Source organism: Sphaerodactylus townsendi, linkage group LG02, assembly GCF_021028975.2.
Source record: "Sphaerodactylus townsendi isolate TG3544 linkage group LG02, MPM_Stown_v2.3, whole genome shotgun sequence".
Lineage (NCBI taxonomy): Eukaryota > Metazoa > Chordata > Lepidosauria > Squamata > Sphaerodactylidae > Sphaerodactylus > Sphaerodactylus townsendi.
Window position 1 is genome coordinate 177,262,941 of NC_059426.1, and position 15,814 is coordinate 177,278,754.

Genomic DNA, 15,814 nt, shown 5'->3' on the forward strand with positions numbered 1-15,814 from the left:
GGGGGGGGTGGGGGGGGGGGGGGGTGGGGGGGGGGGGGGGTGGGGGGGGGGGGGGGTGGGGGGGGGGGGGGGTGGGGGGGGGGGGGGGTGGGGGGGGGGGGGGGTGGGGGGGGGGGGGGGTGGGGGGGGGGGGGGGTGGGGGGGGGGGGGGGTGGGGGGGGGGGGGGGTGGGGGGGGGGGGGGGTGGGGGGGGGGGGGGGTGGGGGGGGGGGGGGGTGGGGGGGGGGGGGGGTGGGGGGGGGGGGGGGTGGGGGGGGGGGGGGGTGGGGGGGGGGGGGGGTGGGGGGGGGGGGGGGTGGGGGGGGGGGGGGGTGGGGGGGGGGGGGGGTGGGGGGGGGGGGGGGTGGGGGGGGGGGGGGGTGGGGGGGGGGGGGGGTGGGGGGGGGGGGGGGTGGGGGGGGGGGGGGGTGGGGGGGGGGGGGGGTGGGGGGGGGGGGGGGTGGGGGGGGGGGGGGGTGGGGGGGGGGGGGGGTGGGGGGGGGGGGGGGTGGGGGGGGGGGGGGGTGGGGGGGGGGGGGGGTGGGGGGGGGGGGGGGTGGGGGGGGGGGGGGGTGGGGGGGGGGGGGGGTGGGGGGGGGGGGGGGTGGGGGGGGGGGGGGGTGGGGGGGGGGGGGGGTGGGGGGGGGGGGGGGTGGGGGGGGGGGGGGGTGGGGGGGGGGGGGGGTGGGGGGGGGGGGGGGTGGGGGGGGGGGGGGGTGGGGGGGGGGGGGGGTGGGGGGGGGGGGGGGTGGGGGGGGGGGGGGGTGGGGGGGGGGGGGGGTGGGGGGGGGGGGGGGTGGGGGGGGGGGGGGGTGGGGGGGGGGGGGGGTGGGGGGGGGGGGGGGTGGGGGGGGGGGGGGGTGGGGGGGGGGGGGGGTGGGGGGGGGGGGGGGTGGGGGGGGGGGGGGGTGGGGGGGGGGGGGGGTGGGGGGGGGGGGGGGTGGGGGGGGGGGGGGGTGGGGGGGGGGGGGGGTGGGGGGGGGGGGGGGTGGGGGGGGGGGGGGGTGGGGGGGGGGGGGGGTGGGGGGGGGGGGGGGTGGGGGGGGGGGGGGGTGGGGGGGGGGGGGGGTGGGGGGGGGGGGGGGTGGGGGGGGGGGGGGGTGGGGGGGGGGGGGGGTGGGGGGGGGGGGGGGTGGGGGGGGGGGGGGGTGGGGGGGGGGGGGGGTGGGGGGGGGGGGGGGTGGGGGGGGGGGGGGGTGGGGGGGGGGGGGGGTGGGGGGGGGGGGGGGTGGGGGGGGGGGGGGGTGGGGGGGGGGGGGGGTGGGGGGGGGGGGGGGTGGGGGGGGGGGGGGGTGGGGGGGGGGGGGGGTGGGGGGGGGGGGGGGTGGGGGGGGGGGGGGGTGGGGGGGGGGGGGGGGGGGGGGGGGGGGGGGTGGGGCGGGTGGGGGGGTGGGGGGGGGGGGGGGGGTGGGTGGGGGGGGGTGGGGGGGGGGGGGGGCTGGGGGGGGGGGGGGGGGGGGGGGGGGGGGGGAGGGGGGGGGGTGGGGAGGGGGGGGGGGGGGGAGGGGTGGGGTGGGGGTGGGGGGGCAGAGATGAGCAGGGAAATAGTACATAGGTAATAATTGGTAGGTACACGAGTGGAAGTGAAATGACATACACACTCCCTTTGCCGTGCAGGAGGCCAGGTGGGGTTCCCCCCCCTCACACGCAGGTAACTTCTGCACTCTCTGTGCCTCCTACCCACTGCTACCGCATTGCAACACACATCCATCTCTATCCCTCACACACTCCACTCTGCTCCCTCCCTCACATCCAACCACCACTCTACCTAATTTCCTCACCCATATATTCGCCAACGCTCTCTTTTACAAAAGCCGAGTGGGGGTTTGCCTTTTTCTTCAAAGAAAATCTCAGCGGGGTGGGGCTTAAACCTACACTGCTACCTGCTCCACTTCTTTTGCACGTGGCCCTTTACGAACCCAGGGAGCTGGCCTCGATCTGAGCGCCTCACCACCCTACCTCTGCTGCCGGACTGGGATAGCCTGCTTGCCCCAGTTCTGCCTTTACCTGCCAGGACTGTGCGCAATGTCCGCCAGCCCTCATGGACAGCGGGATTCAAGCACTCTTGACAGTTCCATTGTGGAATGGGAAGAAGCTACCATCTTTATACTCTTAAAACAAGACACCACCATATAATGATGTGCATTGAAAAGGGAAAGAGGGATTCCATTTGATCACCCCAAAAGGCTATGCTGCGGATCATTGGACCTGCATGGACATTTGTGTGGGTTGCGGACTGTAATGAGAAGGACAATTGCCACAGCAAGGTGTGGCCGGGCCCGCTAGTAGAGAATAAATAATCATAACGATCACCTCCTTCCCTCCCCCCGGAGGCCGAAAGGAGATGATCTAACTTTTATTTGGTCCGGCTGGCTAGATGGGAAAGGCCTGGTGGAACAGCCACGTCTTGCAGGCCTTGCGGAACTGCAATAGCTCCCACGGGGCTCTGATATCACTTGGTAGCTTATTCCACCAATCCACAGCCAGGGCTGTAAAAGCCCCGGCTCTCGTTATAGCCAGCCGGATCTCTCTCGGGCCAGGGATCGCTAAAATATTCCCCTGTGACGAACGGAGGGGTCTTTGAGGGCAATATTTACCCCGCTTGCTCTGGGTCAAGAGAGAAGCCACCTGAAAGGAAATGTCCAGCTTAATTCACTGTTCTCTGACTCTGCACATGCCAGCCACCCCCGCACAGACAGCCACCGGCCAAGGATCTCCACGCAGGCCAATTAATTAGCTCTCATGAGTCAGCTGTGAATCTGGTACGGGAGGGAGAACTGACTCTCAGCGTGGAAAGTTCCATAGATAGGGGCCGTTGTCGGCTTTCCGGGCTATGTGGCCGTGGTCCGACAGTTTTTGGGAAAACTGCCACACCCCAGCCACACAGCTTGAAAAACCCACAACAACCAGTGGATACCGGTTGTGAAAGCCTTCCACAAGACATCCCACCGAGACCGCCCAGTGATTGGTTGAGGTGGTCAGGAGGTTAGAGCCAGCAATTCTGTGAAAGTGTAGCTAGACACCTTTATTCCTTCCTACCCCCTCCTGGCTGCCAAGAAGATATTTGTATTATGCTCTGGAAACTCTTTGCCTGAAGAACCAACAACACTGGGTTAAGATTTCAGTAAGCGAGACACGGCTTTGTTATTTTTGGGCATTTGCTGCCACTGAACTAAATGACTTTGTTGTAACATCCACACTTAAATTTCTTCAACAAAGCTTTCTTTGGCTTTATGGTGTGTGTTGCTTGGGGAGTTACTGGAACCAAACCCGGGGAAACGAGGTTCTGTTACTTCACCAAGGGAGGGAGGAGCCTTGACACCCTCGACGGAGCTCTCGGCAGGGTACAAAAGAGGCATCTCACTCGACCTCTACCCTAACCTGGTGAGGCAGGTCAGTCTGGTCTACAAGAAGTGGATCTGTAGCCGTGCCAATCCAAGGCCGCTGTACCTACCTAGTGGCTCATCAGGTCTTAGGTGACCCCTGTGAAAGGGTCGTTCAACCCCCAAAGGGGTCCCGACCTACAGGTTGAGAACCATTGCTTTAAAATCACTGCTTAAGAACAAAAAAAGAGGGCGTGGCCGCCAGGGGCATTGGTCTTTGGCCCACCCAGGAAGCTTTCTGTGGCCAGTGCAGGGCTTACCATTTTAATTTCCCAGTTCACGTTCCACTGTTTCATGTTGCTAAACCGCCACGTCTTGATGGCGTCGCTGGTGCTGGCGTCCATCCGTATCAGCCGGTTGTAGGCGATGCCGATGAGCTCCTCTTTCTTGCCCCCTTGGAACCTGCAATGTTGACGTTCACAGAAAGGGGCCACCTGTGTCAAGAGTCTGCAGGACTTCTGAGAGCTGAGGCACACTTTGGATTACAAGAGGAGGGACGGTTCACCCCCAGACCCCTCCCCTTAATTTACTTTCAGAGTGCAGAAGGACTACCTGTCTTTAAGATAAGCTTACCCCCTCTCCTTCTGCATGGGGCTAATCTTTTGTAGAGGTCCCCTGAATGGAAGGAGGGGAGGGCAAGCCTTCAGCAGGGACTCACACAGAGTCGTAACAGACAGCATCCTCCACAAGAAAATAATGTATCTGTATCAGGAGGGATTCCAAGATCTATTTATCTATTTATCTATTTATCTATTTATCTATTTATCTATCTATCTATCTATCTATCTATCTATCTATCTATCTATCTATCTATCTATCTATCTATCTATCTATCTATCTATCTATCTATCTATTTATTTATTGGATTTCTATACCGCCCCATCCCCAAAGGGCTTTGGGCGGTGTACAACATAAAATTCATAACAATATCAAGTAGAGGAGCAAATCATACAAAACGCAATAAACAAATAACATAGCTCCATCCAGTTAATAATCAATAAAACTCGCTAAAAACTCCATATAAACAGCGGTTAATACAGTTAAATAGTTAAAAAAGAGGCATCCAAAAAATCCACCTTTAAAACCTTCCCCAAAAAGGGAGAGCAGCGGGCCCCTCAATATGAGGGTTACCCTGATGTAAACGGCGCAGGGAGCAAGGGGGGGGGGGCACCATCAGCGGCTGGACACTCCAAAGGCCCGGTCTTACAGGCCCTGCGGAACTCACCAAGATCCCGCAGGGTCCGGACAGCTGGAGGAAGGGTGTTCCACCAGGCCGGGGTCAGAGCTGTAAAGGTTCTGGCCCGCGTGGAGGCCAGCCGCATCATTGCGGAGCCGGGGACCACGAGCAAATTGGCCTCTGCTGAATGCAGAGACCAGGTAGGGACATATGGGGTAATACGGTCCCGAAGGTTTGTAACCCCTAGACTTGGAGTCTTAGCAGTTCATCTGCTCCCCGCTATCCCCTCTCCTGTAATTTAGATGTTTGCCAAAGGTCTCTCGCCACCCACACCTCCTCCAGAATATCAGGTGCTGTTTCAGCATCTGTGTGAGGCACCTGGTACACCCAGGGAAACACGGCACTCAGCTGTTGCCCTGGTGGCTGGCCACAGCGTCACACTGTTCTGCTGATGTGCCCAACTGAGCCCGGTTAGGCCAAACCGGCCACCGGCCACTCTCAGTTCTCACCACAAGTGACTCCCCTTGAGGCAGGAAAGGAACTGGGGACTTGGGGGCGGTTCCGCCCACCAGGAAGAGGTAAAGATCTATTTCCTGCCTTCCCAATGGGACAAAAGGAACCACCCACCAGAGGTCCTCCAGCTCAGGGGGGAAGCACCGCGGCAAGAGAGTAACCAACGAAAAGAACAAACCAGGTGCAAGGATAAAGAAATGTAGCTGTTAAGTGAAGCGGTACTCGTCTGCAAAAGAAACATGCGGTAAACAGTACATGACAGAAATATTCCAAGCTTGGTCTCACGCTCTTGAAGTGACTTATATCATCATAAGCGCATGGGTTTTAGATTTTCCAGTCCACACCAATAGTCATGTATCAGTCCGAGAGGTGGTAAGATGGAAATACCCAAGGTTTCTGCAGGGGATAGCAAGGCAGTAATATAGCAAGGCAGCCCTGTTTCAATGCACCTTCCTCGGTTTCCCAGTTGCATTGAGACCTTTAAAGAACTTCTACAAAAGGTAGGCCAAGTCTCCTGGGGCTATCTCAGGGGTCTGCAACCTGCGGCTCTCCAGATGTTCATGGACTACAAATCCCAATTGGCCATGCTGGCAGGGGCTGATGGGATTTGTAGTCCATGAACATCTGGAGAGCCGAGGGTTGCAGATCCCTGGGCTATCTGAATCACCAAAATGTATTAACAGGAGGGGTGTTGTGCGTTTTCCGGGTTGTGTGGCTGCGTTCCAGCAGCATTTTCTCCTGATGTTTCTCCTGCATCTGTGGCTGGCATCTTCAGAGGAGATCCCAGTGATTCTGGCCAGGAAAGCCGTCGACAATACATTGTACTAACAGCACTTTACGTTTACATTTACATCATGTTTATTTTACACACGAGTATCACTTCACTCGCATTTATATTTCTTGAGCCTTGTACCTGGTTTGTACTTTCATGTGGTTGCTTCCAATTCTCAGCCCATCAGAATGCAACCTCCCCCCACCCCCCAGACCAGGCCAGAGGTCTCCCCTGTCTGCTCACGCAGAACCCACTGACCTGGCGATGAAGTGTGTGATGCCAAACTCCGGAAGCGACTGCCAGGCTTGTATAAACCTCATTTTGGCTTCGATGAGGCTCATCTGAGCCACGTTCTGATGGGCCTCTAGGATCCTAGCCGTGATCTGCAAGGAGAGAGAGAGATTTGAAGATGCTGCCCCGCCTGGCGAAGGTATTGTGTTTACACTTGCAAAATAACAGTAATAAAAATAAAACGGGTGTTGTGGGTTTTCTGGGTTGTGTGGCCGTGTTCCAGTAGCATTCTCTCCTGACGACCCAAGATGCCAATACGGATACAGGAGAAGCGTCAGGAGAAGAATGCTACTGGGTTTCTGACTTCGCTCCAACTATCCATAAACTTATTAGAACTGAAGACACGCAGCTATCCATAAACTTATTAGAACTGAAGACACGCAACTATCCATAAACTTATTAGAACTGAAGACACGCAGCTATCCATAAACTTATTAGAACTGAAGACACACAACTATGCATAAGTTTATAAGATTTAGCTTTTACTGTTTTATCGCTGCTTTTAAAGATTTAGCCATTTTATGTTATGTTATGTTTGTTGTTGTGAACCGCCCGGAGCCCCTCGGGGATGGGGCGGTATAAAAATCAAATAAATAAATAAATAAATAAATAAATAAACTTATTAGAACTGAAGACACGCAACTATGCCTAAACTTATTAGGGATGTGTGTTGAAGGTCTGGAGACAATCCTATGAGAAGGAGAAGGGTGAGGGATGGTGCCGTTTCCCCTCCCCTTCCTCCTCTCCCCCACCCACGCAAAAAAAAAAAGAGAGGGGAGAAGTTGCTGGCAACTGCTTCGTGTGCATTCAACATATGCCCCGAGCGGTTGCCAGCAGCTGTTTGAAGAAAGTGTGGAGATTAAGAAGCGGCCAGAAGAATCAGCTGTGTGAAAATCAGCCGGCACAAACAAATCCTCAAACAAGCAAAAAATAACCCATTCTGCCCCTGATCCAGCTTCCTCAGCCCCTCCTGTCGGATTTTTTTAAGAAAACAGTTTCCCTCCAGCTCTCATTTTTAGTAAACAATTCACACAACTGTTCTGGATTCAAAGGGAGCCCTGGACACAGCCTCCGGTGACCAGGGGCCAGAGAGCTCGGCCTCTCCCAGGGGCTCGTCTTCCTTTCCCATCCCTGGGTGTTCCCGTCCCTGAGTCTGCAATTTCTCAGTATCTTGCAAAACACACACACACCACAAAGCAAACTACACAGAAGCAGAAGCCGGGCGCCCTCACTGTAGCTGGAAGGAAGAGACTCCCCTCGGATCTGTGCGTTCAAAATGGTATTGTGCAATAGCTGTGCAATTTCCCACTCGCCTGTGGTGAGAAGCAGGGGCCTCCAGGTGAGCAGTGGGTTGGCGAAGTACCTGTTCCTCCAGTAGTTTGCCAGCCTGTGGCTGCAGCACGACCCAGATGCTCAGAGCTGGGGCTGGCAGCCTTTACTTTTCTCGACTTTCTGCCCCTAGAAGTCAACAGCCCTTGAAGAGCTGAAGAGTGCAGGCGTACGACATGACAGCCAAGCTACTGCCAGTGTGGTATCAGAGTTTAAGAGCAGGTGCGCTCTAATCTGGAGAACCGGGTTTGATTCCCTGCTCTGCCACTTGAGCTGTGGAGGCTTATCTGGGAAACCAAATGTATTTCCGCACTCCTACACTACTTCCTGCTGGTGTTTCCGCACTTCCGCACTACTACCTGCTGGGTGACCTGGGGCTAGTCACAGTTCTTTCTGCAGCTGGCTTAGAAACATAGAGTTGGAAGAGACCCCAAGGGGCCATCAAGTCCAACCCCCTGCAATGCAGGAACACCCAATCAGAGCACTCCCGACAGATGGCCATCCAGCCTCTCTTTAAAAACTTCCAAAGAAGGAGACTCCACCACTCTCCGAGGGAGTGCATTCCGCTGTCAAACAGCCCTGACAGTCAGGAAGTTTTCCCCTGATGTTTAGATGGAATCTCTTTTCCTTCCTCTTGAACCCATGACTCCTGGTTCTAGTCTCTGGAGCAGCAGAATACAAGCTTGCTCCCTCTTCAACATGACATCCCTTCAAATATCTAAACATGGCTATTAGGTCACCTCTTAACCTTCTCTTCACTAAACTAAACATCCGCAGCTCCCTAAGTCTCTCTTCATAGGGGGTGAACTCCAGACCTTTTACCTTATGCATACACAGTAAACCACCTGGGACTGCACAGGTACCACAATACGGAAACAGTGCCCCGTGGCCAGTGGCAGCCACCCCATTCTTTTCATATTCCTTATGTCCCACATAGGCTGCTACGATCGACGGCGGCAGAACTACTGGTGATCCCAGGCCTCCGCTTGAGGGATGCGCGTGCTGGCCTCACGACTCCGGGCCAGGGCCTTTACTGCTCTGGCCCCTGCCTGGTGGAATGCTCTACCTCCAGCTGTCTGGGCCCTGCGGGACCTTGGCAAGTTCCGCAGGGCCTGTAAGACAGAGCTATTCCACCGGGCTTTTGGAGGGGCCGGCCGCGGTTCCACCGCTCCCCACTGAAACTGAAATCAAAGCTGCCTGTCTGGACTATCTTGGTTGGGCCCTAATTCCATCTCGGGCCCTGCCTATCTCCACCCCTTCTTTCTTCTTCTTTTCCTTTTCTTTGGCCTTTAGATCGGGCGCCTGTGTATATGTGTATATGTGTTACACAATCTTGCTGTTTTAATTATTTATTATTAATTGCTGCTGCGTTTTAATGGGTTATTTTTATGTTGTATCAATTTGCTGTTGGAACAGCCGTGTTGTGAGCCGCCTCGAGCCCTTCGGGGATGAGGCGGCCTATAAATTTAATAAATAAATAAATAAATAAATAAAATATTCACAAGAGCGTTTCAATGAGAAGGAACACCACACGAAGTGAAAGAGATCCATCTGAATTCACTTCTTAACTGGCATTTCCAACAGACCCCTTTCCCTGCTTCTAAGCACATGTTTACAAACGACAAAGTCTCAAGCGCTTATTTATGGTTGCTGCCACTTACCAAGTCTCTTATGTAGCCTGGCTGCAAATGGGAAGGAAAGAAAAGGAAGCATGAAGAAAGAAAAGAAAAAAAAAAGGCAAATGAGAAATATGGCAACGAGGCAGAGGGAGGAAATGCGCAAATTATCGGCGACAATAAAAGTTGTGAGCCATTTTTAAAAAAACTCCGGCTTTCGAGCAATTCTCCTGGGGAGGAAAAGTAGCGAGAGATGAATGGGAAACGTGAGGAAAGAGCCAAGAAGAACGGCAAAGCTGTTAACTGGAGATTGCAAATGTAAAAGACTGAGTTCTGTTTCACGGGCTGCTCCATTTCTCCTGAAGCAGCCAAGCTTCCAGCCCTCATGAGAAGGAATTTATGGAAAAATAAATGGAAGGAAATGGGGAATATATACGAAAAGCATCGGATGTAAGAAAAGCAACAGAAAGAAGCTTATACTAAAATTCCGTTTCTTCTGCTTGTGGATTCCAAATATCCCACGTAAATATTTTTCAGTGGCCGCCCAGCAGAGATCAACACTGATGCAACCACTTACCCAGTGCTTTGCACCCCACCGCACTGATCAACAAAATGCAAATTTCACAAATCACACACAACCACAACATGCAAATTAGTTTCGGGGGTAGATCCAGAGGTGGGATCCAGCAGGTTCTCACAGGTTCCCGAGAGTAGGTTGCTAATTATTTGTGTGTGCCGAGAGGGGGTTACTAATGGGTGATTTTGCCACGCGATTTTTGACTTAGTTACGCCCCTCCTCTCAGCAGTAGAGCACAGAACTTGCAGGAGTCTAGCAGGAGGTGCACCGACGTGCGTGGCAGCCTGCGCCTGCATGCATTCTTTTCACGCCCAAGGACCGGCGCAGCGGCTGCATCCTTGCCACAGCCCCTCCCCGGAATGCCCCTCCCACGGAATGCCCGGCCACGCCCCCATCGTGCCCCACCCAGCCCCACTGGCGCTACGCCACAGTTTGAATCCCACCACCATGGGAACCTGTTGCTAAAATTTTTGGATCCCACCACTGGGCAGATCTGCATGCTAAATGAGCCGCTGCCCGTCCTTCTACAAAAAAGCACCTTCACCAAAACTCTTCCGACACGGGAGAGCCTGGTAAACCCGACCATTTCAAAAAACACTCCAGCTGCAGGCCACAATATCGGCCTTGAGGCATTTTTAAGTCAGGAGACAAACTGAAGTTCCAGGAGATCTCAAGTCTCCGCCTTGAATTAGAAACTTGTATATGGCTACTGTATGGATTTAAAAAGATATTACTCAGTTAAGTCACCTGAATACTAAGGGCTCTTGCTTTAAAAAAAAATAGGCTGCCTGTTTTTTTATCTATAAATACAGCCTTGCTATAATTTGTGCAATGTATAAACAAATACCTTTAAGTGCTCTACAAATGAACTACATTTTTGCAATTTTATTTATTTATTTATTATTTTATTTATTTATGGGATTTTTATACCGCCCACCAAATGGTCTTCTAGGTGCAAACTCGCAAACAGAGCACGTAGTGCAAACAGAGACGTTTAACCTGTTTAAGGCAGCAAAACTACTGCAAAGGAGTGTAGATTAAAACTGTCTTACAGCTGTGCAAAGCCACCATGGGCCAATTTATCAAAGCTTTCAAGGGCGCTGCAAGTGGGGTGCATGAAGGGGTTATCCCTACGGTTCACCACGTACTTATGTAGTGCTGGGAAAGTCAACACTCCTTGCCAAAGATCTGAGTACTCCCGTAAACGCTTCACCGCAGGAAAATGCAACGGCTTCCCTGGTCAGCTCTCTCCCTGCATTTAATACCTTTTAAAGGCAAGGCAGTGTTTCTTGGCTCAGGGCTGGTTCCCACGTGCGCGCCAACCCTGCATTTGTAAATGAGCCTTCACAGATCTAAGACCCAAGGCCACCTTCAGCGATGGTTGCCCACAGAGTCTGTTCCTGGGTTCAGAGGGAAGTCACCAAAAATGCTGACCAATGAAGGGATAAGAAACCAAGTGAAGCTACGTCGGCCCAGAGGCAGGAGCTTCTAAGGCAACCACAGGGCCAGAGCTGATGCAGCCTAGAATTTCAAGGGATTAGGATCATAGAGTTGGAGGAGACCCCCAAGGGCCATCCAGCCCAACCCCCTGCCATGCAGGAACACACAATCAAAGCGCTCCTGACAGATGGCCATCCGGCCTCTCTTTAAAAACCTCCAAAGAAGGAGACTCACCATACTCCGAGGTCGTGCATTCCACTGTTGTACAGCCCATAATGTCAGGAAGTTTTTCCTAATGTTTAGGTGGAATCTCTTTTTAGGCATAGGAGGAGCAGAAGGTGTAGGAGGTTAAGAGCTCGTGTATCTAATATGGAGGAACCGGGTTTGATTCCCAGCTCTGCTGCCTGAGCTGTGGAGGCTTATCTGGGGAATTCAGATTAGCCTGTGCACTCCCACACACGCCAGCTGGGTGACCTTGGGCTAGTCACAGCTTCTAGGAGCTCTCTCAGCCCCACCCACCTCACAGGGTGTTTGTTGTGAGGGGGGAAGGGCAAGGAGATTGTCAGCCCCTTTGAGTCTCCTACAGGAGAGAAAGGGGGGATATAAATCCAAACTCCTCCTTCCCCTCCTCCCCCCCTCCTCCCCCTCCTCCTCTTCTTCTTCTTCACCTTGAACCCATTACTCCTGGTCCTGGTCTCTGGAGCAGCAGAAGAACAAGCTTGCTCCCATTACTTCAATCCCATTTGTAATGCAAAAGCGTTCCGATTACCATTTAGCTCAGAAAAATGTGCAATCCTTTCAAGTAGTCACTCCAATGTGATAGATGAACGTTCTCATGCCTGGTATCGTTATATAGGGGAGCCCCGTGGAAGGAACCATGCTGGTGGATGCAAAAAAATCTTGCATTCGTTTCCCAGAGCCAGGCTCTCCGGTAGCAAGAAAGACCCTCGCAAGAAGAGCTCCTGCTGTGGCCTCTGATTGTTAATGGCACGTTATTGAACAAAGCGGGCCTCCAATTTTATTTTTACCATTTCAGCAAGATTGTTGCTGTCACATCCTTGGAAAGATAAGTGTGATTCACTGGAAACTGGCCTAGAAATACATCTTGCAAAGGGGAGAACAGCCAGATCGCTGGTTTGCAACACTGCGATGGGACAGTTAATTCTAAGCTTAGGAACAGAATCACGGAATCCAAGGAGGTAAATTAATTTATTTTGATATAGTCACGTGACTTTCCTGTAATCGGGCCTATACAAAATAGCTACACCCAAGACACCCCTGCATCTGTCAGACGTGGGTTGCGTGGGACTATCTAATCCAGAGGTGTTCAACTCTGGCCCTCCAGATATTCACGGACTACGATTTCCATCACTCCCTGCCAGCATAGGGTCTGACACCCCTGATCTAATCTTTCTGAAAGCGCTTTGATAAGAATCTCAGGAACAGTATTTCACTTTTTAACCTCAAGATAGATAAGTTAAAGCATGATACTGTATATCTCTCTGTTTCTGATTCCCTTTACATACGCACAGATTTCTGTTATTGTTGTGGTTCTTTCGCGCTTACTCATTTCAAGAGTGATTTGACAGATTTTAAATAAAATTCTTTAAAAAGATAAACATGAGCGCTCTCTGGCTGGAATACAAGGTTCTCACTTGATACCTGGAATAGACAAAGGTCCGGCCCTGCTTCAGCCAGAGGACTGATAACCTATAGCAGGTTATAGCAGGGAGCAGCAGTGGCATAGGAGGTTAAGAGCTCGTGTATCTAATCTGGAGGAACCGGGTTTGATTCCCAGCTCTGCAGCCTGAGCTGTGGAGGCTTATCTGGGGAATTCAGATTAGCCTGTACACTCCCACACACGCCAGCTGGGTGACCTTGGGCTAGTCACAGCTTCTGGGAGCTCTCTCAGCCCCACCTACCTCACAGGGTGTTTGTTGTGAGGGGGGAAGGGCAAGGAGATTGTAAGCCCCTTTGAGTCTCCTGCAGGAGAGAAAGGGGGGATATAACCGCCACCGCCACCGCCGCCGAGATGGGTTACTGAAGAGAATTCTCCATCTCTATATAGCTCTGTGATTTAGTGGTTAATGCATGGTTTTGGAAAAGCCAAAGAGACCTTTGGAGGAGGAGGAGGAAGTCTGTCTTAAAGGAATGCTTCCCTTATTTGGGGGGGGGGGTTAAAGTGTTACAACCCTGTCAGTCAGAACAGACAGCCCTGGGCTTCACTAGCCAATGGCATGACCAACTTTTTGAGCTTGATGTCTAATTTAGAGAATTAAATTTGGTCTTCAGGTTAATGCAATGCAAAGCGGGAGAAAATCTAGTTTCCCTGCACCAAACAAGCCCTAACACATGACGAGAACAGCAGACACCGTGCATTCCTCCAGCCGAGGAACAGGCGACTCTGCAGCAGCAACTTTCTCTGCCCTAAGTATACTCCCTGCATTCTATGAATTCCACAAAGGCAGCGTTTCCTTAGCTGCACATGAACTCCACCACGCGTGACCTCGTGGGATTAATACGGGGCTTCCAAAGCGATCACGAAGGCTGTTGCTAACAAAAGACAAGATCAGCAGAATGGCTGCGAAATCTGGCGGGCCTTCGGAAAGGAAAGCGCTAGCTTCTTTACACAGTTCGCCATCAATGGGTTCTCTCTCTGTCTCTGGTTGTCGGAACGATGCCTTCAGCAAGGTCAGATGACATCACAAGATTTAGTCACCACCCCACCCCCCGCACACAGTCTGCACTGTCCATGTTTGGGTCTGCAGTGTTTCGAAGGTTATAGTTTTGCTGTACAGACCAAGTCTCCTCCATCTCACGGGGTATAATGGCTCTTTCAGAGAATAAAGGGAGGCTCTTTTGCCATCTATCACATTGTGCCAATAAAAGATCTCTCCCCCTTTTCTGACTAGCCATCCCTTCTCTAATGTTTGGAGAAGATCAAACAGCGGCGCTGACATTCAAGTGTATTGCTTGGCACTTAAAACAGGTTTCCAAAGATCTGCCAAGCAGACTTTTTAAGAACTGCTGCTGCTCTACCAGAATACAAATCTGCTTTTATGCAATTGGTATCCAGGAGGCCTTTCCTGTGCTGGTCTAACCAGAGCTCCTGAGACACAGTGGGTGTGATCAGAAGGCACGTCCCATTTTAGTCAACGGACCTCACTCCAAGTAAAACAACCGGTGGTATTGCAGGCAACGTCACTTTAGAAAGAAAGAGGTGATTAAAGCACAGAGTCCCTTTCCACACCGAAAAACTGTTGGCCGATGAAAATCCAGACATCTCGAAACAGGTGGCCAATTTTTGTGCCGGTATACTTAAAACTTGTGGTTAGTTTAAAACTAAATATTGTTATCTTTTAAGGAATGTTTTTAAATTTAGTTTTACCTCTAAGTTTTAACAACTAAATTTTCCTTTTATTTTTCTATTTTTTATAGCAAGTTTACATTTTTATTGTTTTTATTGCTGCCCTCGAATGCTTTCCATGTTATTATTGTGGAACTTTGGTTGTTTTTACTCAAGGTTCATTATTGGCCTATGACTGTAAATCAATCAAACAATCAATCAATCAATCAATCAATCAATCAATCAATCACTCAATCACTCAATCAATCAATCAATCAGTTCTGTAGTTCAATCACCAATAATGATCAAAATCTGGATTTACCGTCCCGCTCTCTGGGAGGGTTTTATTGATAGTTTTAACGCTGGACGCCAAGTGGTTTATGTAGAACGCTGTAATTTTATGTTTTAATGCTGTTACTTAATGATATATTATTTATTTATTGCTATTGCTGTTATGTAACATTTTTTTTGTTGTTCACCGCCTAGAGCCCTTAGGGGATGGGGCGGTATATAAATATGATAATGAATGAATGAATGAATGAATGAATGAATGAATGAATGAATGAATGAATGAATGAATGAATGAATGAATGAATGAATGAATGAATGAATGAATGAAATGAAATGAAATGAAATGTCCACACCACTAAAAAAGCATGAACTGGGTGGCAGTGGTGGTGGGGAATCTTCATTCAACTACCTTGACTTTTCTAAAATGCAAGAATGTTTTTAAGTTTATTTGTGGGTTTTTCCCCCTCATGAATCGCATCTGACTTACTGGTGACCCTGTAGGATTTTCAAGGCAAGAGGCGTCCGGAGGTGAGCCAATACAATTCTGGGTTGCACCAATAGGAGTCTAGTGTCTATATTGAGGGATGTAATTGTACCTCTTTTCTCCGTTACATCTCACCTGGAATATCGTGTACAGTTCCGAGCACCGCAATTCAAGAAGAATATTGACAACGGGTGCAGAGGAGGGCAACCAAAATGGTAAATGGTCTGGAATCCATGCCCTGCGTTGAGAAACTTAAGGAACTGAGGATGTTTAGTTTGGTAAAGAGAAGGTTGAGAGGTGACATGATAGCCACGTTTAGATATTTGAAGGGATGTCATCAGTGGCGGAGCTACAAGAGTGTAAGGGAGTGTGCACTGCACTGGGCATGCACCCCCCCCCCGTGAAAATCATCTTTGCTCCGCCCCACTGCCCCTTGCTCCGCCTCACCTCACCAGGCCTGGTCCTGCCCCACCAGCCTGGCCCGTTTTCAGATGACAGAAAGCTGTTTTCTGCCGGCTGGAAAAGGTAAAAGGGGGGGGGTCCACAGGGGGGTGGAAAACACGAAGTGCACCCCTGGCGCGCTCCTGCCCAGCTATGCATCTGTATGTCATGTCAG

The 15,814-nt window shown here is 52.2% G+C and overlaps 2 protein-coding genes across 2 annotated transcripts in view; both read right to left on the bottom strand.

Moving 5' to 3' along the window:
- Nucleotides 1–293: 293 nt before the first annotated feature.
- On the bottom strand, nt 294–1,487 carry LOC125426496 (basic proline-rich protein-like; the record flags this gene model as incomplete). The annotated part of the gene is made up of 1 exon (XM_048484836.1): nt 294–1,487. A coding segment is annotated over one exon (1,194 nt), but the record flags the coding sequence as incomplete, so codon positions are not given.
- Nucleotides 1,488–3,516: 2,029 nt separating this feature from the next.
- Nucleotides 3,517–15,814, bottom strand: part of FERMT2 (FERM domain containing kindlin 2) — a 144,917-nt gene continuing 132,619 nt past the window's right edge. The window contains 3 exon segments of the mRNA XM_048486301.1: nt 3,517–3,764; nt 6,083–6,207; nt 9,106–9,126. Coding sequence (XP_048342258.1) covers nt 3,536–3,764; nt 6,083–6,207; nt 9,106–9,126 — 375 coding nt within the window. The 3' untranslated portion in view covers nt 3,517–3,535.